Genomic DNA, 23,012 nt, shown 5'->3' with positions numbered 1-23,012 from the left:
TAAGGCTGAGCCCAGCCACCCTTCAGAGGAAATTCATTTTGGCCACTTGTATCCATAGTCTCATTCTTACGGTCAGCTCAGCTCCCTCTTCACCACGACAGTCTGGCGCAGTGCCCGTATCACTACAGATGCTGCACCAAACCGCCGATCCATCTCACACTCCATTCTACCCTCACTCGTGAACAAGACCCTGCGATACTTGAACTCCTTCATTTGGGGCAGTAACTCTCTCCCAATCCAGAGCTGGCAATCCACCATTTTCAGTCAAAGAACCGTGGCCTCATATTTGGAAGTGCTGACTCTAGTAGAAACCTAAAATATGAGTATGAACCTTAAAATGAGCATAATAGGTCCCCTTTAAATTCAGGACACCCACAAGTGGGTCACTTTATTCAAACCATCATTACAACTTCTACCAGCCTCTTTGCAAATTTCAGAAAAAATTGTAGATCACCACCACATAGAAACTGAGTCCAAGCCAGTGAACAAAGCAGTGAACAAAGTTTGGGTTCCTGTGACTCAGGGTCTGTTTGGGCGTCGTCGAGAGGACCTGTTGGCTGCCATGGCTGCTCAGGCCCAGGCTCAGGGTCAGACTCAAGGCCAGGTTTCCCCTGTGCCCCCAATCCAACCGGTGCCTCTGCAGTACAGTGACATGAAGGTTGCTCTGGACAAAGAGCGCACTCGCTGCTCTGAGCTAGAGGAAGCCCTGCAGAAAATGAGAGCGGAGCTACGATCTCTGAGAGAGGAAGGTGAGAGATAGTATGCTACTAACATTACCTCCTCTGAACAGTTTACAATTTGCATACACGTGAGTAAAAGATTAATGTAAGTTTAATTATTCCAACACCAGCACTCCAGTATAAGGATCACGGTAGCTCTGCAAACCCAGCAACAGCACGGCAGCAGATGATTATGTCTGCCATGGTGAAGTCTCCTGAGCACCAACAGGGCCCGACCAACCTAGCACCGTCCAACTCAGAACGCAGGAAAGTGACTGCAACACCTGAGGGTAAGTAAAGAGATGATGTTTACTGAAGTGCAGCCTTTGCAGACACAGACATGCAGGTTTATATCTTCATACTTGACACATACTGGCCCTCACCTGCACACACATACTGTAGATACATACATGTAATATCGCTCGCGAAGGATCATTTGTGAAACTCTTACTATCCTTTTTCTTTCACACACCTTTCAGAAAGAAGGAGGGTCACTTTTGAAAGTAAGTTGTCCAAACTCATGGTTTCTGCAGTTTGGTCTCTTATCTCTTCTCTTTTTGCCTCATCCACATTGTTGAAAGGCCAGATTTTAAAAGCTCTGCACTTTTATAAAATATGAGATCCCACCAGGCTGGCTGGGTTGAAGCTGAGAAATCTTCGGGTAAATTTTCACCTTCTCGGTGCACAGCTTTAGAAATCTGAAGCATTTATATCAGTTGCTGAAGCTTAACCAATCTGATTTGCAGAACTCCGCTCTGCTCTTTGACTCACAACAATCCCACCAAACTCCACATCATACACTAACAGAGATGAACCGTGTGATAAACTCTGCAATGCACAAGACGCTGTTTGAACCCACACTGTGAAAATAACTTAAGGCATTATTCAGTCATCTCATTTCTTCTTACAAAACAGCAAAGGTTGTTTGTTTTATCCCATTTGTTAATTATATGCTTTGTGTTTTTAGAATGCCGCCTATGGACTGGTGTTGAAAATTAGCACGTGTGCTACATACACCTAAGCAAAGGCATCTGGTCTGTCCACTGGGACAGTCTCAATGTATTTGTGATGTCCATATCAAATAAAATAAACCTAACCTAACCTACGACGACAAAGTTAAAAGGACAGTTCACCCCCTGTAATGCTAATTATCAATTTAGATTGTTTTGGTGTGAGTTGCTGAGTGTTGGAGATAATATAATGTAACTAGATGGCAGTAAAAAATACATTTGAAAAATTCAACAGCAGTGTCTCTTTAGAGAAATCATGACCTGGTTATTCACAATAATCCATAGATCTTGTTGTGAGTAGTTTCATGTTTTTTCTACCAAACTACACCTACCAGTCATATCACCACATAGAAGGAAGTGTACATCTACTCATGGATGAGAGGCTCATGCTCGTGACAGTAATTGTGTTCTGTTCTCCTTGGCTGAGCTGTAACATTAGCTAGCTCAGTGGTGCTAGGTGAGCTAGCAGTAGATGCCACTTCCTTCTGGGTAGTGATTCGGTTGGCGGATGTAGTTTGGTAGAAAGAAAATAGTTCCTACATGAAACTACTCACAGCAAGATCTATTGATTATCATGAGTAACCAGGTCATGGTTCCTGGAAAGACACATTGCTGTTGAGTTTTTCAAATGTATTTTCTTGGCACTTTGAGCGCCACAAGCTGAGTGCCATCTAGTTCCATTATACTGGAGAGAATGCAGACATCTCTACAGCCAATGTCTCCAACACTGTGCAACTCACATCAGAACAATCTAGATTAATAAATGGCACTACAGGTAAGAGGAAAACATATCTTATTTTGGGAGCAACTGTTCTTTTAATCCTGGACAAACCCCATGTTAGTCTTCATTTTATGTCATTGTAGACTGATATAAATCCTTGTGAGAACATTTGGCGATTGTAACATCACCTGAAAGAAAAAGGAAACAATAAAATATGTTGCTAACATCGACACACTAGTGAACAAGTAAGGATATATTACTGTATGGGAAAGAAAAACTATAGAAAATCTATATATTATCATTATCATTTTCAATCCAAAACCGGTTAGGTTGTTACCTACAAGTAAATATTTCTAAAACCAAATGTTTTATGGAAAACATTGTGTTGTGCAAACAAACAATACTTGACACACAGTGTGAAACTTGACTGGATAATGCCTTTCAAATGCAACAGCGAGTGGGCACAAGCACAAGGGATTGATCAAATCAATATTCTTTTTCAAGCATCTTTGTCTCCAGAGTTTACTTGCTTATGCATTTTGCTCGACGTCTTACAGTTTTTTTGGAAACCCTCTTTTGTTGAACTGATTTCATAGCGGGTATGGCATGGTGACTGAGGTTGTGAAGCAATGAATGTACCTGACACAGTAGGACGTACTGGACCTACCTGCCCTCACTGTGTTCCCTGGCTGTATTCAGAGTTTAGCCGTCGTTTGAAGGACAGTCAGAGAGACAGAGAGAGGGAGAGAGAGAGGGTGGTGCACCACAACACCGCTCACCGCTTCACAGTGGGACTCAACATGAGAGCTGCCAAGTGTACTGTGTGCCTGGATACTGTGCACTTTGGTCGCCAAGCTGCTACCTGTCTTGGTAAGTTACAGATGTGTTTGAAAGGCCAGCCCTGAACCAAATGATTCATATAACCTTTATGTAAATGAAATTGACATATCATAGTAGTTCATATTTGAATTTGTTGCCCTGTTTATAGATGTAAAATTAAAATTGTAGCCCTCCTATTATTATTCATTTTTGTTAGCTATTTTCTGTTGTGTAAATGTTATTACACAGATGATAAATGGGTGTTATTATGATGTGTGAAACCATGGTGATGGCTGCTGCTGCTCTTGCCTCTCACTCATTCTTTGTTTATAACATTGCATTTTATTGTGTGGCATTGCTCTCCTTGACAATGTTTTTTCTCCTCAGAATGTCACGCTTTGTGCCACCCAAAATGCTCCCCCTGCCTTCCAGCGACATGTGGTATGTCCAGCGACTGCTCCCTGCATCTGCCTGAGGGCCTGCTGCGGGACAAAGGCACCTCCCCAGGCCAACAGCTCAAAGAGGCCAGCGGACACATGCATCTGGAGGGTTGGATGAAACAGCCCAGGTTAGCTGTGGACACACAGCCACAGTGATGTCACCCTCCATTCAAAAATGTGTTTATCTCCCCTAAATTGTCTGACCTCGACTATACTTACCTATATCTGTGCAAAGTTTGTCACTAGATGTCACATTCAATGTCTGTGCACTTCCCTAAAGTCTGAGATTCAAACTTACGCCAGGCAAGCTAGATTAGTTACGTCACTAGGGCAAAAGCCAATCGCTGTCAAATAAGGCAACACTATTCAACGGGGGACAGAAGTCGACACAACACAAAAACAAAGAAATCTGAAACCTTCAGTGCAGAGCGGACTTGTCAGTACAGAGAGCAGAGTTTGCATCAGTATAGTTCAAGTTCTGAAAGCAAAGTGTGCAGTTTTTGGGTGTAAATTGAACCTTTATTCCACTATCTACCAAAAACCCTACACTTGCCATTCTGATACGCCTGCCAGTCACACATTTTTGTGCACAGAGGACTTCTGATTCTGGGTCTGACTGAGGCTCAAACATGTATGGCTTAATCTCTCTCATGTTTTCTCTACTGCAATCCTGATGTGCACTGCTCTATTTCTGGTCACCATAGTGCTAGCAGTGTTAGAGACAGCAGAAAGCCAAACCAACTGCAAGCAGCAGAGGGGGACTTAAAGCTATTCTCTCATTGTTCTTTGCCATCATACATGGGGTTCTTACAGTTTCCAAACATTACCAACACAAAGTAGATTGTCTATATTGTGGAGGTTTGTGATGGCCAGCACCTTACATAGACGTGCCATGTTGTGTATGTGTTATGTCCTTCACAGCTATATGTAAATTTGTCTCCAGTAATATGCCGTAGTTTCTCTTCAGTGCTCCCTCACTGTGGGCCTGTGTCATTTTCTCCCACTGATCAGGCAGGCTGATGTTACTCAACACAAGTCCTCTCAGGCACTCTCTGTTATGTTCTGTCTGGCAAAGTCCACCCATCTGGTACTTAAACTAGTTTAAACAGAAGCATTTGTAGAGTTCCCTGCAAAAACAGTGGATCCACTTCATCGTCTTTGCTTTGTAGTGATACGGTTGCCTCGTGTTTTTTCAGGAACGGGAAGCGAGGCCAGGGCTGGGAGAGAAAATACATGGTGCTGGATGGGACTAAAGTGTCAATCTACGAGATAGAGCCCAGAGAAGGTTGCTTTGTATTACTTGTGTAACAGAAAAACATACAGCAACATTTCATAGCTCTACCAGAGTAGATCAGTTTTTCCCTGACAAATACTGCCTCTAGTTACACACATCTTTTTTTCTGTGTTTTATCCAGATTCAGTGAAACCACTGGAAGAGTTTGACCTGTGTTTGTCAGATGGAGAGGTGATTGTTCATGGAGCTGTGGGGGCATCTGAGCTACCCAACACTGCCAAGTCAGGTACAATATAATAAGTGTGCTGTTCTCTCACTGTTGATTTGCATGCTTCAAAATCTTTCTTTCATATTCCTCTTCTTCACCTTTTAGAATTCTCCTCACCAGTGTCAGTCAACGTTTTTGTCTAGTTTAAGACTTCGCTGTTATATTCTATAGTTCTTTAGAAATGTTTTTTAGAGGAGTTTTGGTTCTCCAAGTTTGACTGGAGACCCCAAGGGGTCATTCACAGTGTTCCAGAGAGTCCCAGTAAAATAAGGCAGAGTTCGATTTTACTATGATTAATGAGAAACCACAAAAGTACAACAGTTTAAATTCTGAAGGCATGCCTTACTCATGTTTCCTGTGTGCCAGATGTTCCCTACGTCCTGAAGCTGGAGTCCCGTTGTCACGCCCCCTGCTGGCCTGGACAGTCACTTTACTTCATGGCTCCCAGTTTCCCAGACAAACAGCGCTGGGTGGCTGTCATGGAGTCTGTGGTGGCCGGGGGGCGAGCCTCACGGGAGAAAGCCGAGGCCGACGCAGTGAGTATCTCTGGAGCAGGCGGGGAAAAATTGGGGCAACTGGCTCGCTGTGTCCATGATGTCTGCTGACTCAGATCATGAAACTTTATGACCACACCCACAGATAACTGTTTTGTCTGTGGCTGTGGTTGTAAACTCGCTGTTTGACTGTGTGGGGGATACGCATGAGCAGCAGACATTGTATTCTTCAACAATTCATTTTAAGACATAGGTTTTAGGTTTAGAGTTTTGATGGATAACCCCCAGTTCACTTATATGTGTCGTTAATTGTCCCCTTCTTCTCTCCTCTTCTCTTCCTCCTCTCTCTTTGTCTTTCTCACTGCTGTTTGTTGCTTTTTCATCATGCCACATTGTATGTCCGGTATATGGGCGTGTTTTGTTGATTTGCTCTATTCTGCCCATTCCATTGGGTTTCATTGCACACATAGGCTGCTGTGTCCAAAAGACAAATGGTTCTGTCTCCTCTGGTCCAGGTAAAAAGTTACACAGATATAGACATAAGACTTACTGACAGACACACACACACCTGCATATCCTACACGAGGCACGCAGTAGTGCATGTGTTTGTCATTGTGTTAGTTGGTCATCTCCCCCCTGCTCCCACCTCACCAGCTGTGACCGCTCCTCACTCTCACTATCCTCTGCTACACTGTCATGTCCCGTGCAATCTCTGTGTTAATGTAATAGTTTGGATGTTGCTGAAATATGTCTTTGGTGTCCTGTTTTTTTAACACCAGTACACATCTTCTCACCAAGATGTTTGATCATCTTTGAGTTGATCCTCTCCAGCTGTCCTGTTCAGAGGACCAGGGATCAGACAGTGGGTTTTTACCTGCTGGTGTACTTGTCTGTGTTTTTACCCTGCTGCCCCTCTGCACACTCTTTAGAGAATGGGACTCAAGTCACGTGACTCTGACACATCTGTGAGACACAATTCACCTTTGAGAAACATAAATTTAACTGAATTTACAGTTTGGAGAGTCTAGAGTTGATTGTGGCATGTATCAGAATGACTTGGAAATAATATTTTCTTCATCTTTCTTGCCAACTCTTAAAGGGTAACTTTGGTGATTTTCAACCCGGACCCCATTTTCCCATGTTTTTTTGTGAAAGTGACGACTAGAGACTCAGACAACACAACAAATTGGTCCAGTGTTGAGTGGGACCCTGTAGACAGCAATGTAACATTAATAGACAATTGTGTACAATCAATTTATGTCCATTAAAGATGCTTGGTTTTGTCACTGGCAAACTCAGATTGTTATTCAAAGTGTCTGGCAACACTATGGACAGGATCCCCTACAGAGACATGTTGTTACAGAGTGAGATCCTTTTTGTTTAACCAAAAGCAGTCCCAAAATCCCCATAACCAAACCCACCAGACTCTATTTAAATAATTAGCATTATCATTGTGAAACACCCTTAGCCTATACCAAATACCAAAAATGCCAAAGTTACCCTTTAACATCTGACTTGAATGACTTCCCATGCTGCTATTGCCTGTTCGTGCACAGGTAAATTCAGGTTAGCCAGTTAAGACTAAGGTGCCTCATGCTGTTACCCTTCACTTGTCATGGAATACATATTAACAAAACAACTTTATACAGATGAGGTCAGTTCTTTGTTGAGCATTATTTGATTAAAGCAAAAGGTAAATGTTATTGTTGGTGTAACATAAAATTGATTTTTTTTTAAAGTTTTTAACAATGCAATGACTTGACTCACTTTCTACTTCTGACTGGATTTCTGAGAGTCCATCAGTTGTCGTTAGAGTACTGAAAATCTGTCCACCTTATTCCTAGCCCCATGGTACCCCGCATGAATTATGGGTACGACTTCCGGCGCCGAAACGGAACTGGCATTTTCAAAAGGTAGCTGCAGGTAGGCTACTCAAACAAATAAAGAGCCTATACAACTGAGAAATTATCAATCTCCCACTGTCTCCCCATCTCTCCCTTATCAAAACCGCCCCTGGAATCCATGCTTGAAACATGAACTTAAAACTGAAGACTGACTTGTGACTTGGTCCCACCTCTGACCCTGTTAACGTTCACACAGTCCTGCAGCCGTCCAGCCCCCTCTGTCCTGCTCTTCTGCTGCCTCCCTCTGAGGTCATGTTGAGGTGGTGACCCTGTTGACCCCTGACCTCTCTCTGCTCTTACAGAAGCTGCTAGGAAACTCTCTCCTAAAGCTGGAGGGAGACGATAGGCTGGATATTAACTGCACCCTCCCACTCACCGATCAGGTACTTCTGTAGATCACATTTCAGCGGAGAGCACTGGCAGTGTCATCTGTGCACATACAATACTTACACTTTGTTTCTTAAATAATTAATCTACTGATTTTAGACATTTTTCATGTTGATCATACAGAAAACACGTCTATCTGAAGTAGCAGTTACGTATGTTCAAAAGTAGAATTTTTGAATATATGAAAGTAAATGAAGCACAGAGCAGATGCTCGGGGCTCACTGCCAAGGTTCACCACATGTTGCTCCTGTTTGAAATTTCACCGTATTCACCCGAATAATTATGGTTATGTTTCTGACAATGTGTTTTTGCTGTGCTGCAGATAGTTCTGGTGGGCTCAGAGGAGGGTCTGTACGCTCTGAACGTTATCAAGAACTCTCTGACTCACATCCCTGGTCTGGGATCAGTCTTTCAGATCCACATCATCAAAGAGCAGGAGAAACTGCTGATGATTGTTGGTGAGATGTCCAGCTTTGTCATTTTCAAAAGATATGGCTGTCGACTGAGCAGCAGGATTTGAGTCTAGGCTTTTCATTCAGTTCAGGCAGTGAGTGTTCATAAATCAAAATCCAATATCCTCTGCCATAACTACCTGCCGTTAGAAGTAACTGTCATAATTGAGGCTCTACAATTATTATTCATCATTAAAACTTTAAAAGGTCAAACTTCCATTCTAATAATTCTGCTGAAACTTGTAGATATGATTCATCTTGTCACATAGGGCAGTATGATGACTAAGAAGTGAATTGTCTTCTTCCTCCTGGAACATCAGCTAACTGTGTAACGTCTGTCTGTGCGCGCTGCAGGGGACGAGAGGGCGTTGTGTCTGGTGGAGATTAAGAGAGTGAAGCAGTCTCTGGCCCAGTCCCACCTGCCCAGCCAGTCTGAACTGGCTCCCTACATCTTTGAGACGGTGAAGGGCTGCCATCTGTTTGCTGCTGGGAGAGTAGGTCTTCCTCTGCTCTGTGAAACTTAAGATAAAGCAGCATGTCTGCTTCTTGGCTTTAGAGGTTTTTCTTTTTTGTCCGTGTGAAAATGTGAAACGAACATCTACGCTCTCGTTACAGATAGACAACGGACCTTGTATATGTGCTGCTATGCCTAACAAGATAACCATTCTGCGCTACAACGACAATCTCAACAAATACTGCATTCGTAAGGTTAGTATAACCTGTTTTCTACAATGAAATAGCAACCAACACAATGAAAAGAGGATTGTAATCAGGTTAAGAAAATGTGGAAAATAATGTCAAAACACAGATCATGGTACCAGAGTAATGTGAATTAGAAAGTAACTAACCTTTACACAGTTTATGTCAGTGAAAGCTGAATTCTGAAAAACAGAAGAGCAGCAGATCATTTTTATGTCCTTTGTTGTTGAAGGAATAGCTCATCCCCCCAAATGAACATTTTTTATTTCCGTTACTCACCCTGTGTTAAGGTGAATTCATGAAGAAAACTTTGTTTATCTTGCATGCCTGCACTGTGAATGAAGAATCCAAAAACAGACAAAATTCTTGATGAATTGAGGTCATAGGCATCCGGGTTCAACAACAGCAAAATTACAACAAAACGTCTTTTACAAACTCTCACACAACTCCTTCAGTATAATCCAAGTCTCATTTATCCTGTTGTATGCTCAGTACTTCCCAAACAGAGCCCTTTTTGACGTGGAGCTGAAAGTAAAACTTACACTCTTCAAAGCCAGGCTCTATTGTCAAAACAATAACAGAAACAAACTAACCGATCACGGCAGAGGTAGACAAGCAGCACCAGTGTTCAGTGAGCTGAAATTACTGTGTCATCAGAGCCTGGCTTTGAAAAGAGCAGAGATAAGTTTCCCCTTCAGTTCATTTTTAAATTCTAAGGTTTTAGTGAAAATGCATTTCAGTAAGGAGAGACAGAAGAATGAAATGAAGATTAAGTGTAAAGCAGAATATAAGTGTACAGTTTAACAGATGATTTGTGCTCATAAGATTTAACAAAGGTCTTTGGTGCTTGGACACCAGAGGGAAATTTTTTGTGATTGTGGGACATCTGAGTGGCAGCAAGATAAATCCCCCCATATAGTTTAGACATTGGTGGAGGTGGTGGTGGCTGCTGACTGTGGTTAATGACTGATGAGGCAAATAGAGGCTGCATCTGAGAAGACTAGGTGGTGATGGGGAGGTGGAGGGTACGCACAGCTGCAGCATCAATGGACTGAAGGCAGAAATAGAAACCATATTTAAAATGAAGAGTAGATGATGGGTGAGGATGACAGGCTGAAGGAGAGGGTGTGTCGCTGTACTATTGGTTGATTGTGGATCAGCTGTAGAACAGCTGATGACTCGATTGACAGCCCTGAACACTGACAGCAAGAGATAGAGGGAGTGAATGGCAGGGTGCGTGAGAAGGTTACAGCCTAAGCATGAAAACGTCTTCCTGGCTGAACTTTCGCTAGGGCTTCATGTGCTGCACCAGTTGTGTGAGAGTTTGTAAAGATATGTTGTGCTCTTAATAAACATGGACCCCCATGACTTCAATTCATCAAGAATTTTCTCCATTTTTGGATTCTTTGTTTACCGTGAAGGTGTGCCAGAAAAACAAAATTTTCTTCACAAATTCAACGTAACACAAGGTAAGTATTTGATTTGAGGGTTCAAGTGTTCCGTAGTGTGTCAGGATCACATCATTTTATTTCTTTTTTTGTACTAAAAAGTGGGGGCTTTTGCCACCATAAAGGTTTCTATACAGGCTAAAGTGTTGTCTGTCACTTCCGTTTCCATTCTTCATCTCACAGGAAATTGAAACACTGGAGCCGTGCAGCTGCATCCACCTGACCAGCTATAGCATCATCATCGGCACCAACAAGTTCTATGAGATTGAGATGAAGCAGTTTGTGCTCGAAGGTGAGGACACAAGTAGACTGTTGCTGTGGTTTTAGAAAAAACATAACGCAGCATAAACGCAATAGCAGTTTTGGGTTAAAAGAAATTAAAACTTGAGAAAAACCTGTAATCTGCTCAAAGAAACATTTTCTGTTATTTTTTGCAGAAACATGACATAAATGTTAAATGTAGTATTTTATTGTTTACCGTGAAGGTGTGCCATCTTTCATTTTCTTTCCTGTCTGACTCTGGTGTATAGACCTCGTGCTGTCTTTTTTGCAAGCTGTTCCTGTACTTTATGATTTACCTGCTTAAAGAAACAGGTTATTAGGGTTTATACAATAGATCAGGTACCAGACAATCACAGGATAACAATTAAGATTCATCTGATAATATTTCAACAAGCCTCATGAAGCAGGATAATGTTTGTTGGATAACTGTGATCAGTGAATTTCAAAACAGTGTTTGACCTGATTCATCTGCTGCAGAATTCCTGGACAAGAACGACGTGTCACTCGCCTCAGCAGTGTTTGCAGCTTCGTCCCACAGCTTTCCCATCGCCATCATGCAGGTGGCCAGCAGTATGCAGAAGGAGGAGTACCTGCTGTGTTTTCATGGTGCGTCTGAATTAACAACTCCTCCACATGCTGTTGCTATGGTTTCTGTTTACATTACAAGATGGAAACATGCTGTATGCTGATGGAGAAGAAACAAGATAACTAGTGCAAAGCATCACAGTGGGGCTACAGTACAACCACAAGCAATGTTTTAGTGCTAATTAGTTTTTTTATCTAATACTACTATACTATAAATACAAGTCATAAATTGTACTTTGTAAAGGTGGGGGACTCATATATTTTGTATAATTTTTTATTTGACTCTGTCAGTGACACAGCTGCCTGCACACAAGACTCAACATGTCCAGTCTTGACTTTAGACACAATTAGAGGCACACAGAGCAGTGTATAGTAAGCTTTATTTATCTGGCAGAGTTTGGAGTGTTCGTGGACACGTACGGACGAAGAAGCCGCACTGAGGACATTAAGTGGAGCCGTCTGCCTCTGTCCTTTGGTAAATACACTTTGTAACTCCCACTGCTTTATGATGCAACAATACAGCAATCAGCAATACAGTATGGCATGTTGACACTGTCTCTGTGGTGCAGCCTACAGAGAGCCCTACCTGTTCGCCACCTACTTCAACTCTCTGGATGTCATCGAGGTCCAGGGACATTCTTCTCTGGGGTGAGACAGACCGGCTACCTCCGACCAAATTTGTAAAACTTACATTTTAGTTGTTAGCTTCATTTCCCACATCACTGCCTGTGCTTCCAGGCCCACAGTGCTGGCTCACCTGGACATCCCCAACCCTCGCTACCTGGGCCCTGCCATCTCCTCCGGGGCCATTTACCTGGCCTCCTCGTACCAGAACAAACTGCGGGTCATCTGCTGTAAGGGAAGTCTGATCCGAGAGTCCGGAGAGCTGCAGAGGACCGGCTCCAGCAGAGGGTCAGCTCCTGTTCTTGGTTTGAGCTGGAAAAAAAACTCAGCAAAAGAGAGAAATAGTACAGAATTTAAATTATAGTTTACACAAACATATACCTCAAAACACATGTATTGTGAACTGTATATTGAAATTCACAGATAGAAAATGCCATTGCTTTTCTTTATTTTTATTTATTTATTTTTGACAGGCCAACAATGCCATCTGCTGATAAGATATCAAAGCTTCTTGTGTCTAACAGACAGTTGGTTTTCCTGATAACACTCTGTTTTGAGACGTTGCTCTCTGCTCTGTTTTCTAAAGTAGTCCCAGTAAGCGAGGCCCACCCACCTACACAGAGCACATCACAAAGCGTTTGACCTCGGGCCCTGGCAGCCATGACGGCCTGCATCGGGAGCCCAGCACTCCACACCGTTACCGGGAGGGCCGCACCGAGTTCAGACGGGACAAGTCTCCAGCCCGACCGCTGGACAGGGAGAAGTCTCCCGGCAGGGTGCTCGACAGTCGTAGAGAGAGGTCACCTGGGAGATTCGGAGACAGCAGCCGACTTCACGCTGGGTCTGTCCGAACACAGCTCGCCCCTGTTAACAAGGTACCATGGGGACGTCCTGGTGGCTTCTTGGTATCACTGCTTTGATTCTGCCTGCGGCCCCTCTTTCTCCTCTTTCTCCGTGTCTGTCTCTATTTAGTGTTCAGTTAGGCACAGTAAGATTAAACAAAATCAAAAAACAATGTCCTCTCTCACACATAAACACAACACAGGAAGGTTCCATTACTAAACATTTGGTATGCACTAATTTTTGTAGTTCAGACCACTGGTTCCACCTTCTTTGGCTTGTGACAGTTAGTAGCCTCGCATTCTCTATTTGTGACCCCTCGTCACACGAATGTTTGTAAGCTGTGAGCTAAGGAGCTGAAGATAAGAGATAAGATAAGATTCACCTTTATTGATCCCATAATTGAGAAATTCCAGAGATGAAGAGAGATGTTCTGGTTTCAGATTGTTCCATTTAAAGAGTTTACAAGTCTTCAAGAGATAAAAATACCCAAAATTTCACAGTATTTTAAAACAACTAAAACTAGAGACAATGTTGAGTTGAGATCACTTCATCCATGATGCTTCAATCTGCGAATTAAAACAAATGTGGATCAGGGGCCTAACATGGGAGGGGGGGCAGTCTCCCCTTCCCTACTCCTTACTAGCTTTAGGCAGTGTCTGTTTTTTCATACTTTCATACCATGCTCTTGTCTCCCTGCTCTCCCTCTGCTACGTTACAGGGCGGCTGTTTACAGTCCTGTGACATTATCCCTACCTCAGTTCAGCTCCCTGTTCCACCAGACTGACCTTTTAATAGAAATGTGAGCATCTGTATTTTTGACAGTACTGAAAATCATAGCGTCAGGATTTCTAAATAACCTGGTATATCGTAATACCGACATACCATTCAAGCTTACTTCCTTTTCTGTTTTAAAAATAAACATTACTAGTAGTAATGTTTTCATCTGCTTTCTATCTTGTTAATCAACTTCTGATCCCTTAGATTTATTTTTTGACCCAAGTGGGAACAACTGCAAACCAAGATAAAAGGAAATAGAAGAAAAACGCAATAAAACATAATAGAAAAAAACAATATAAATGAAACATGCTCGAAGAAATAATATAAAGTTCAATGTTATCATTATTCCAACATGAAATATTAAGATACATGCAGTATAGAACAAATGAGAAAATATGAGAATACTTTGAAAGAAGCAAAACAAACATCACCTCTGGTAGCAAAGGTATTCTAATACTGAATAAGCACTTTGCATCTTGGATTTGATTATAATCCATGGCCCTATTCTTCATGTTGCATCATCCGTTAACACAAAGCTATTAGAAGCAGTCCTGTTCTGTGCACTGTAGCACTGCTCCGAGATGATGCATCATTCTTACAACTAATCCTTGGCCTCTCCATTTGTTCTTGCTCATCATTTCATTTGTCCATTGTACTGTCAGCTCACAAGTAAACTTTCAGGATTTATTTGCCATATTTAAATAAAAAGTAAAACAATTCTTGCTGATTAAAATATGCCAATCAGCCTGGCAATATTTTATATTTTTATGCCTCTGCACCGGCGATAGATGTGGCCAAAGGCATTATGTTTTCAGGTTGTCCGTCCATGAGCGCGATATCTCAAGAACGCCTTGAGGGATTTTTTTTCAAACTTGGCACAAACACCACCAAATTCTAATCAGTTCATTCTGATTTAAGAATGAACTGATTAGAATTTTGTGTTCAAAGTGCAACGTCACTGTGACCTTGCGTCCGTCTTATTCTCGTTCACGCAATATCTCAAGAAGGCCTTGAGGGAGTTTCCTATAATTTGGCGCAAATGTCCACTTTGACTCAAGAATGAACTCATTAGAAGTTTGTGGTCAAAGTGCAAGGTCGCTGTGACCTTGCGTCCGTCTTATTCTCGTTCACGCAATATCTCAAGAGGGCCTTGAGGGAGTTTCCTTAAATTCCTTTTCCTTAAAAATCCATGTTTTCATAGATGGAAACAGACATAGGTGTCAACCGCGAGTGTAACTTGACGAGTGCGTGTAGGCATACACTTGCAAGGTGATAATTGTAGTTCTTACTGTAAATACATTCTGTCAATAATCCAAAACCAACAATAAATGTGTCCTATTAAGTATTACCTGTGTCGCTGTAGCCCTGTCCTATTCCTCTGTGCTTTAACTGTACTAGAATACTGTACACACACACACACACACTACCCTGCTGCCATAAATACTCATTGTTCCAAATGTGTATTTATCCACCTCAGGAAATAGTCCCCAACAGATGCACTAATTACACCTGTTTGAGTAGAAACAACAGAGCCCACCTGTTACAGGAAATTATTTTGCCTTTTTTTTCCAAAGTGAAACTATTTCTTAGTTATTTATTTCTAAAGATTTAGGTCTTCAGTAGGAACAGATGGGCTGAGAGTCACAGACAGGACAGGACAGTATTGAAAGATCAAAACTAACATATTATTAGTTTTGATCTTTTCATGTGATGTGTTGCCAATAACAAAAATATAGAATATCATGAGCCTTATCATTGAACCTGTGATATTTAATCCCAAAGAAGGAAATTTCATATTTAGGGAAGAAGTGGAAAAAATATATAGAATTTTCATTGAATGAATTACTATGAATTTAATAGCACGTAATATAGGATATAGGATGTAATATAAATGTGCACACTGTGTTGCGACTGTATTTGACTTTTTTCATCCCACTAGATGTTTTAAGGTATTTTCACAGGACATTAATGTCATAATTTGACAGAGATGGTGAATTTAAATGGCGACAGCAGTTCAATTAAGTGAACGCGACCTCTTTCCCGTTGTTGTCTTTCAGGTGTGGGATCAGTCATCGGTGTGAATGCAGTTCCACGCTGCTCCTGACTGGAGGTTGAAGAGAAACTATGGGCACCCTTTGATCCACTCTGAGTGCAAGCACACACACATGCACACAAACACACATCGCTCAGGCTGAACATCAGCCCCATCGCCTGTACATAGTGCAGTCACAGTTCCTCGTTCCACAAGACATAAGCCTGCACTGGGAGACGTCTCCTGCGACAATCCTGTCTTTTCTGACCCGTGTTTTCATGGGAGAAATCCCGCAGTAGATTAGGTGGCAGGGCACCTCCGCTGATCTACAAACCAAGAGAATCTACTTTATGATATGTACTCAAAGTTGTAAATATTGCTGTCTGAGTTTTTATAGATAAAGGGAATAGTCGGCTGGTAAAGCCATGTCTATTTTTTTTAAAAATGAGTTTCTAAAGATGTTGCAGGGAGATTAATGATGTCGTTGGTTACGAAATACAATATCAACATTTCATTAGAATCTGAAGTATCATGTTAGGTTTTTTCTCCGTTCAGAGAATCAAACCGACATTTAATTACTCACATAAATCATGAGAGAGAGAGATCTGAGGAGGCAACACTTTGCACACGAGATTGGATTTGAACAGGAGTTAAGAGCTTGTTCTTGTTACATGACCAGTCTTCTTTCTTTGGATCAAATGTATGGTCCTCTTGACTCAATAGCCTTTGATATATAATTGCATATGATTGCTTTATTGACAGTCGTCCAGCCATACTTTGTAAACGATTATTAAGCAATGTTTTGCTCCAAGTGTTCCTTGTGTTGTTTTTAGCAAACCTAAGATCAAGAAACACGCAGCTCTGCCTCTGCTGCCGGACGTGGTGCAGTTAGGCCGGCTGATGCTGCCTCAGTTTGCTCTTAGTCCGCTGCTGCTGCTGCTGCTGCTGCTGAGTATGGTACAGATGTCCTGTTTCTGTGCAGTGATATGAAGTCTAGTAATTGTCAGGGGTCGTCACTTTCTAGTATCGTTTCTTTAGAGCCAGTAAGACCACTTCCATTTGTCACATCAGTGAGCATGACTAACTTAGAGCAGCACTTGTTGCTTTTTGATCTTGATTCTCTCTTGGTTGTTTTTTTCTGTCACGTATTCACTTGACTTTGCATTCAAAAAGTAGACGTTGATGTTAAGACAGTAACTTAAGATTTTCTTGATTTTTAGAGATGTATACCAGTACATGCATTAAACATGATTGAAGTGTTTGACTGTTTTCTTTGTGTGCGTGCGTGTGTGTTTTCAGCTGCAGATATTCCATCAGGCATCAGCTTTTATCAGTGAGAGCAGATATCAGGTGCGGCTAGCAGACAACACAGTAGGTTTATCTAGTTTATTCTTCCTTTAATTCTACAACAATGTAATGCTCTTTAAAGTAAATCCGACAAAACAAAATATTCAGACTGAACAAGGAGCACTTGTTGTTACAGGAAATTGCTATGTACAGCTACACACTCCTCTGACAGACATGAGAAGGTTCAAAGTGCTTATCAAACAGAAGGGAAGAAAGGGAGGAAAATCAAACAAAAGCACGAGTGATCCCTTTGTGAGAGACCCGTAATAAAACTGCTTGGCACCAGTCTCCACCAAAAGAGACACACACACACACACAGCCACACTAACTTTCAATGCATTCACGCGTCCACACTCACGTCAAGTGATTACTGGGCCGTTGCAGCGACGCCTCTGATAGAGCACGTCAGCGTGAGTGAAGAGAAATACAACATATGCAGACCAAGAGAACTTCTTGAGAGGAAAAAAAAAGCACAGCAAGGGATCACACTGGCAACATGTGTTAACTGATGACCTGTGCACCACATTACCCGACCCTCCCACATGACCATAATGCTCGTTACAATACTGAAAAGCACAGCAAACTTTCAGTTTCAGCTTAATTTTTGATGCACTCTGTGGCAGTGTCTACTTAATGTCATGTGCAAAAAAGCTTTTTTTTTTTTTTTTTTTTTTTTTTAAAAGTCAATTCACATTCATGGATTGTTGAACAAGACGAGCTTGGTGCCCCACATGCCTGTGATAGTGGTGAAAATATAGAGTAAGGATTCATGCTGCCAGCTGTCTGTCTCTGCAGGGGAGGCAAAAGAGCTTTGGCCTCACACTAGGCTAAAAAAAAGGGACACTTAGCTGTCTTTTTTCAAATTAAGTCCTTTGTTGGCATTCTGTATTCAAAAGATCGTATGATGAAGCAGCTAACGTTTTCTTTCAACTCTTAGGACATAGACACAAAGATTTGGGAGGAGTGTGAAGCCTTGAAGTACATCCTGATTGAGGATTACAGGCCAGCTTTACATCACCATTATAAACTTAGATGTAAAGTCAGTATTCTGGTTGCAGATCAGTGTTCCAGTTTATCTAAATCTCTGCAGATAACAGAAAGCAGACCTGGATTAAAGAGGGGCTAGTCAGGGTCAAACCAAACTGTGAATGTGCTGCACATCTAATGCAGTAGTACCATCTCAAATAAATTCAAAGACATGAATGTTTGGACAGTTCATGTTTCTCTTGTTGTGGCATCACTTGTCCAGGTGTATAATTATTACACTGACAGAAATGACAGCGTCTCATCTATGAGGGCCAAACAAATTCTTCTATCCTTTAAAAGACTGAAGGTGGAGCTGTTGAATGAAACACCTTCACCACTTCCACATGAGGGCAGTGAGAAAAACACACACTTCAAGCCTGTTGTTCTGAGATCACCTTAAACAGCGGCTCCACTGCACACTTCAATCACCTGCTGACATTTAAATCCAATCAGTGATGTCAGGAACACAAGATCAGAGATACAGTTGCAGTATGATTAAATAGTATCATGTTGTCAATCACCTCCTCTGATAGTCACAACTTCTTCATCCTGTGTGGTGAACCACAGCGACTAGCTGGCCTATGGCTAAATGAAGCGCAAGTGGGGCCCTCTGCTGACCTGACAAGCTGCATGATGATGAAGAAAGATTCAAAGATTGGCAGTCTCAACAATATGATCATTAAAATGAAAATCTGCAGTTGTGTGCTGTACCTTTACTGCTCCAGCTGGCTAAAGGAAAAAAAAAAAACAGATTTTCAAAAACAACAACAAAGGCCATTCTCGATGATGTAAATATGTAAAGCAAGAGTCACTCAGCTACTTCAAGCTCAGTGTGAATCTGTGTGTGTGTGCGTGCGTAAGTGTGTGTACAAAGTAGAGGTAGTGTTTGTAAATGGGTTTAAATGGAGTAATGTTTGTGTGTGTGTGTGTGTGGGGGGGGGTTCATTTTGGGTTCAGGCTGCTTGTTTTGGACCACTGTTCTCTCAGTGCATAGACGTCTCATTGGCTACAGACACACTCGCTTTCCTTTGTTCATTCTGACGTGATGGTCACAGGTCACATGATGCTAGATGACACCTCTGACTTAACCCACTTCCCCCTCATAATCGGGAAATTGTTACATCCCCAAATCCGACAATGTCGTCGTGTCGTCATAGCCACAGATCAGAACCATCTCTCATTTCATAAACACTGATTATCCTGTGGCATTTGAATTGTCTGGATTTTAAAACAGCAATTCAACAACAAAACCTCAATAAATTAAATCAAAGTAATGATCGCATTTAAAAGGGAAAACCACTGCAGCATCAAAACAGGACACCCTGCTTCTCTATTTAAAAAAAACACACCTGTTACCTTCAACAGGTCGCAAAATATAGGTACTTTCTGCAATTAATAACAAAAAAAAAACAGAAATAAAAAAAGGAAAAACTTTTTGGTGACTAATTTAGTGAGCCACTATTCAAGGATTCTATACATTTTCTTAAATGCTATATATGTATCTGAATATATTATTTTATTCATTTATTTTACAAAAAAAATGTGTGTATGTGTGCAAGGAGGTCATTGAATAAGTGTTAGGCAGACTGGGCGTCTCAGTGAAGCTTCTCTGACATATTTTATATGGGAGTTACAGACTTTGAAAATGCTATGAGCCCTTTCTGCTGCCGCTGCTCTCCTCCATGTTTCAGCCAATCAAAGTGGAGATCACAAGTGAGGCCACGTCCGACAGCTGCCTCCAAAAAAAAATAAAAAATAATAATTCCATGAAATAAAAAACGTTGTCTTTAGAATTTGAACTTGGAAGTTAAATGTGTCAAATGTATAACTTCGCTTGTGATTCCCACTAAAGGACTGAAAAGTGAGTGAGACTTTCAGCTCCCAGTGCCTGCTGGGTAAAAAAATAAGAAAAAAGGGGTGGTTGTGAGTGAAGGGCATGAAGGTATGGCTAACAGGAGAGATTACACAGTTAGTCAGTCCATGTCGGACACAAACAACCTGCAGTTCGTCTGCTGTCTGACACAAACTGACAACGCCACAACACATCAGCTTACACTCCCAGCAGACACGTAACAACAGTCTGTCAGCGTGGAAGAGCTGAGCGGCCATCAGCTGTTAAAGGGTTGGATGTTTAAAAGCCTTTTCAATAGATCACTAACTAGTCCTGTTGTAAAACTCACATGGATGATTTTTTTAAAACAAATGAAAAATTACTCTCCTCAGTGTGGCCAAGGTAAGTATTCAGAAGTACGGTACTCTGAGACACTCTGGGCTGAATCTCAACACTAACTCAGAACTGATCCTCCTCTATTTTGTATTTACATGTCAATTATCTGTATATACTGTATATACACACTCTGTGTCAAAAGCTGAAAAAGAAAAACCTAAAAAGCAAGCAAATGTGTTGTGTTTAGATTCAGCCCAAATCATGTTAAAGGGTCAGTTCACCAAATTACAAAATTGTGGATTATCCAGACTAATGGGGACACGGTCTCTGTAGAGATGTGGCTGTTTAAGTTTGTAAAGGGACACTCCACTGGTTTTATAAGGAAATATCGGTTCACTCATTCAGAGTGCTACTCAGCCAATCAAACAGCTGTATCATGTCCTCTGTGGCTCTGAGGGGAGCTTGATCAAGTCTTGATGATGTCAAAGTGATGTCATCAGGGTCACCTTTCCTTTGATTAAAGACCACATACTTCTAACAGAAAGCCTGCATGGAGTTTGAAATATCTGGGTGGTGCCCAGGCAGGAAGTATCTAATTGAAAGACACTACTGAGTTGCATAATGGGAAACACAGTATCCAGCATTTTGGAGGTTAAACCACATTAAAGTCTGGATATAATTCTTTTTTAATCAGTATTTTGTAAAACATCTAAATGTGTGGAAGTGCAATAATAAATCAATGGAGTGCTGCTTTACAAGTCATTTAACAGTGCTTTTGGCCAAAGACAACAATTAGTTATTTCATTATCAAACGGTCAAATTACAGAAAACTCTCTCCAGTTCTAGCTGCATTTTTATTTATGTTTCTAAGCTAAATATCTTCTCTTTTGGATCATAATTTGGCCAAAACAAGCCATGTGAATATGTGACCTGGGGCTCTGGGCCACATTTCACTGTTTTCTGTCATTTTACAGAAAAAGTTGAGCTCTGAATAACTGATACAATGAGTTGCAGATTTACTGATGATGAAAATAATAGTTGCAGCCCTAATTCAATTCCCCTCCACTGTATCAGTGTGGCAGCAGAAACCTCAGAAATGAGATCTCAAAGTCTGGGAAACTGAAGCGAGATTTAGATGTATGGTAAAATGCTGCTAGAGGTAAGAGAGGAAATATGGTATAATAATTTGGGTGAAGTGACCCTTTAGGATTTTTCCTGAACAACATTTGTGAGCACCAGCTATCCAGACATTTCTAAAGCTGAGGGACTGTCTCGTGATTTCCACGTTGAACCTGATCGTACACCTTCCAGAGAAAAGAAGCGGTCCGAGCTTGGAGATGATGGTACGTAGAAGTCTGATGAGAAGCGTGGATGAGCGGGGAAATGATTCAATGGACCAAAGCTCTCCGAGAGACTTCAGCGACACAGTGAGACGACCTGCTCTGCCTGCCTGGTCCATGGCACCAGGATGTCCATTCTCACTCCTCTGGCGTCGGATTGCGGTCCCATCACAAACCCTGTGTGGCGAATGTGTGATTTTTCTGCTCACACACACACATACACAACCCACCCCTGTGCACACCCACCGTTCAAAACACTCGGCATCTTGTCAACACGTCATTCAGCTCCTCTGCCACGTCATCCTCTGTATATACACATTAAATTCCATATACCAGCACACACACACATTTAAGTACATGGGACATTCTGTGTAGCTCCTGTGCTCTTCTTCAGCAGTGCGCCTGCGTTGGCGGCTGGCGGCTCATCCTGTCCCGCTCCTCTGAAACTCAGTTGGAGCTGGCCGTGATGGGTTTCTCCAGCTCCAGGTCCAGGGGAGCCGGGCTGACCTTGAGGCTGCCGTAGCAGGTCTTACAGACGCGGCTGGGCTCGAACAGCTGCTGGCTTGGCACTGGGATCTTCTGGTCGCAACAGCTGGCACAGAACACGTTACCGCAGTTCCTGCAGGGAGACAGAGACAGGTCACTGCTGGACTCTTAAACAGAGCCTCTTTACACCTACAGTTACCATGCGTCTCCTTTGCATAAAATTCAGCTGCTTTACATGTGAACCCGGCCGTGTTCTTCATATATGGAAAACTGAGCTAGCTCAATTCAATAATTTTGATAGATGAATTTATATTCAGATTCAAATGACTGCTTTCCTTAAATGAAACAGAAAAGTGCTGTTATGACATTTTGATGGGGATTTGCCATTTTAACAAAAAGTTGGATGAAATGTTTGAATACACTCGGATTAAAAAAATGTTGTGGATGCTGATATAAAAATGTGTCTCCCGAAAACAAACTGATTAATTTTTTGTTGTTGTTGTTGTTGTTGTCTGATTATAATGTGATCACCTTGGACGCATGATAAAACAGGTGGAAAGAAGGTAAGAGAGCTCTTAGTTTTTAGCAAACCCCATTGATCTTGTTCTCAGTTCCACTCTGCTGTGATGTTGCACTACATGCTGGGTTAGCAGAGGTGCTCTAACACTCCGTGGTGCTAACTTGATTATTCAGCCCGTTAAAAAAAAAAAAAAACATGGTGCCATCACTAGACAGGAAGGCAGGTCACACTGGAGGTTTCAGATACCCATGCTCAGATTAAGATGGAAGGCCATGCTCACACACTACACACACAGCGGCCCCTTCTACCTGCCTGTACTCACCCTGAGCAGAAATGGAAAAAAGAAACACCTAATTCACTCTCAACCTGCAGCCCTTCACACCACCAG

General features: G+C 41.9%; 2 protein-coding genes across 17 annotated transcripts in view; one reads left to right on the top strand and one right to left on the bottom strand.

The window, feature by feature from the left end:
• Nucleotides 1-16,999, top strand: part of citb (citron rho-interacting serine/threonine kinase b) — a 56,358-nt gene extending 39,359 nt beyond the window's left edge. For 7 of the 15 annotated variants that reach the window (XM_078170942.1, XM_078170945.1, XM_078170941.1 and 4 more), the window contains exons 22-41: nucleotides 524-749; nucleotides 851-1,009; nucleotides 1,199-1,222; nucleotides 3,150-3,320; nucleotides 3,657-3,837; nucleotides 4,906-4,994; nucleotides 5,125-5,229; nucleotides 5,578-5,747; nucleotides 6,176-6,220; nucleotides 7,912-7,992; nucleotides 8,319-8,454; nucleotides 8,803-8,942; nucleotides 9,064-9,156; nucleotides 10,779-10,887; nucleotides 11,355-11,483; nucleotides 11,857-11,937; nucleotides 12,032-12,110; nucleotides 12,201-12,374; nucleotides 12,673-12,961; nucleotides 15,764-16,999. In XM_078170942.1, the coding sequence (XP_078027068.1) occupies nucleotides 524-749; nucleotides 851-1,009; nucleotides 1,199-1,222; nucleotides 3,150-3,320; nucleotides 3,657-3,837; nucleotides 4,906-4,994; nucleotides 5,125-5,229; nucleotides 5,578-5,747; nucleotides 6,176-6,220; nucleotides 7,912-7,992; nucleotides 8,319-8,454; nucleotides 8,803-8,942; nucleotides 9,064-9,156; nucleotides 10,779-10,887; nucleotides 11,355-11,483; nucleotides 11,857-11,937; nucleotides 12,032-12,110; nucleotides 12,201-12,374; nucleotides 12,673-12,961; nucleotides 15,764-15,787 (2,505 nt within the window). In that variant the 3' untranslated portion in view covers nucleotides 15,788-16,999. The remainder of the gene's footprint in view (nucleotides 1-523; nucleotides 750-850; nucleotides 1,010-1,198; nucleotides 1,223-3,149; nucleotides 3,321-3,656; nucleotides 3,838-4,905; nucleotides 4,995-5,124; nucleotides 5,230-5,577; nucleotides 5,748-6,175; nucleotides 6,221-7,911; nucleotides 7,993-8,318; nucleotides 8,455-8,802; nucleotides 8,943-9,063; nucleotides 9,157-10,778; nucleotides 10,888-11,354; nucleotides 11,484-11,856; nucleotides 11,938-12,031; nucleotides 12,111-12,200; nucleotides 12,375-12,672; nucleotides 12,962-15,763) is intronic. The other 8 variants (XM_078170949.1, XM_078170951.1, XM_078170948.1 and 5 more) reach the window with 3 other exon arrangements.
• A 4,130-nt stretch (nucleotides 17,000-21,129) lies between these two features.
• The window catches only part of mtmr3 (myotubularin related protein 3), a 31,750-nt gene continuing 29,867 nt past the window's right edge, over nucleotides 21,130-23,012 (bottom strand). Inside the window, exon 20 of one of the 2 annotated variants that reach the window (XM_033619873.2) lies at nucleotides 21,130-22,237. In XM_033619873.2, the coding sequence (XP_033475764.2) occupies nucleotides 22,066-22,237 (172 nt within the window). In that variant the 3' untranslated portion in view covers nucleotides 21,130-22,065. The remainder of the gene's footprint in view (nucleotides 22,238-23,012) is intronic. The other variant, XM_033619870.2, reaches the window with a different exon arrangement.

Source organism: Epinephelus lanceolatus, chromosome 9 (genome assembly GCF_041903045.1).
Source record: "Epinephelus lanceolatus isolate andai-2023 chromosome 9, ASM4190304v1, whole genome shotgun sequence".
Lineage (NCBI taxonomy): Eukaryota > Metazoa > Chordata > Actinopteri > Perciformes > Serranidae > Epinephelus > Epinephelus lanceolatus.
The sequence above is the reverse complement of the archived record's forward strand: the minus strand, read 5'-3'. Positions and strand labels throughout refer to the sequence as shown.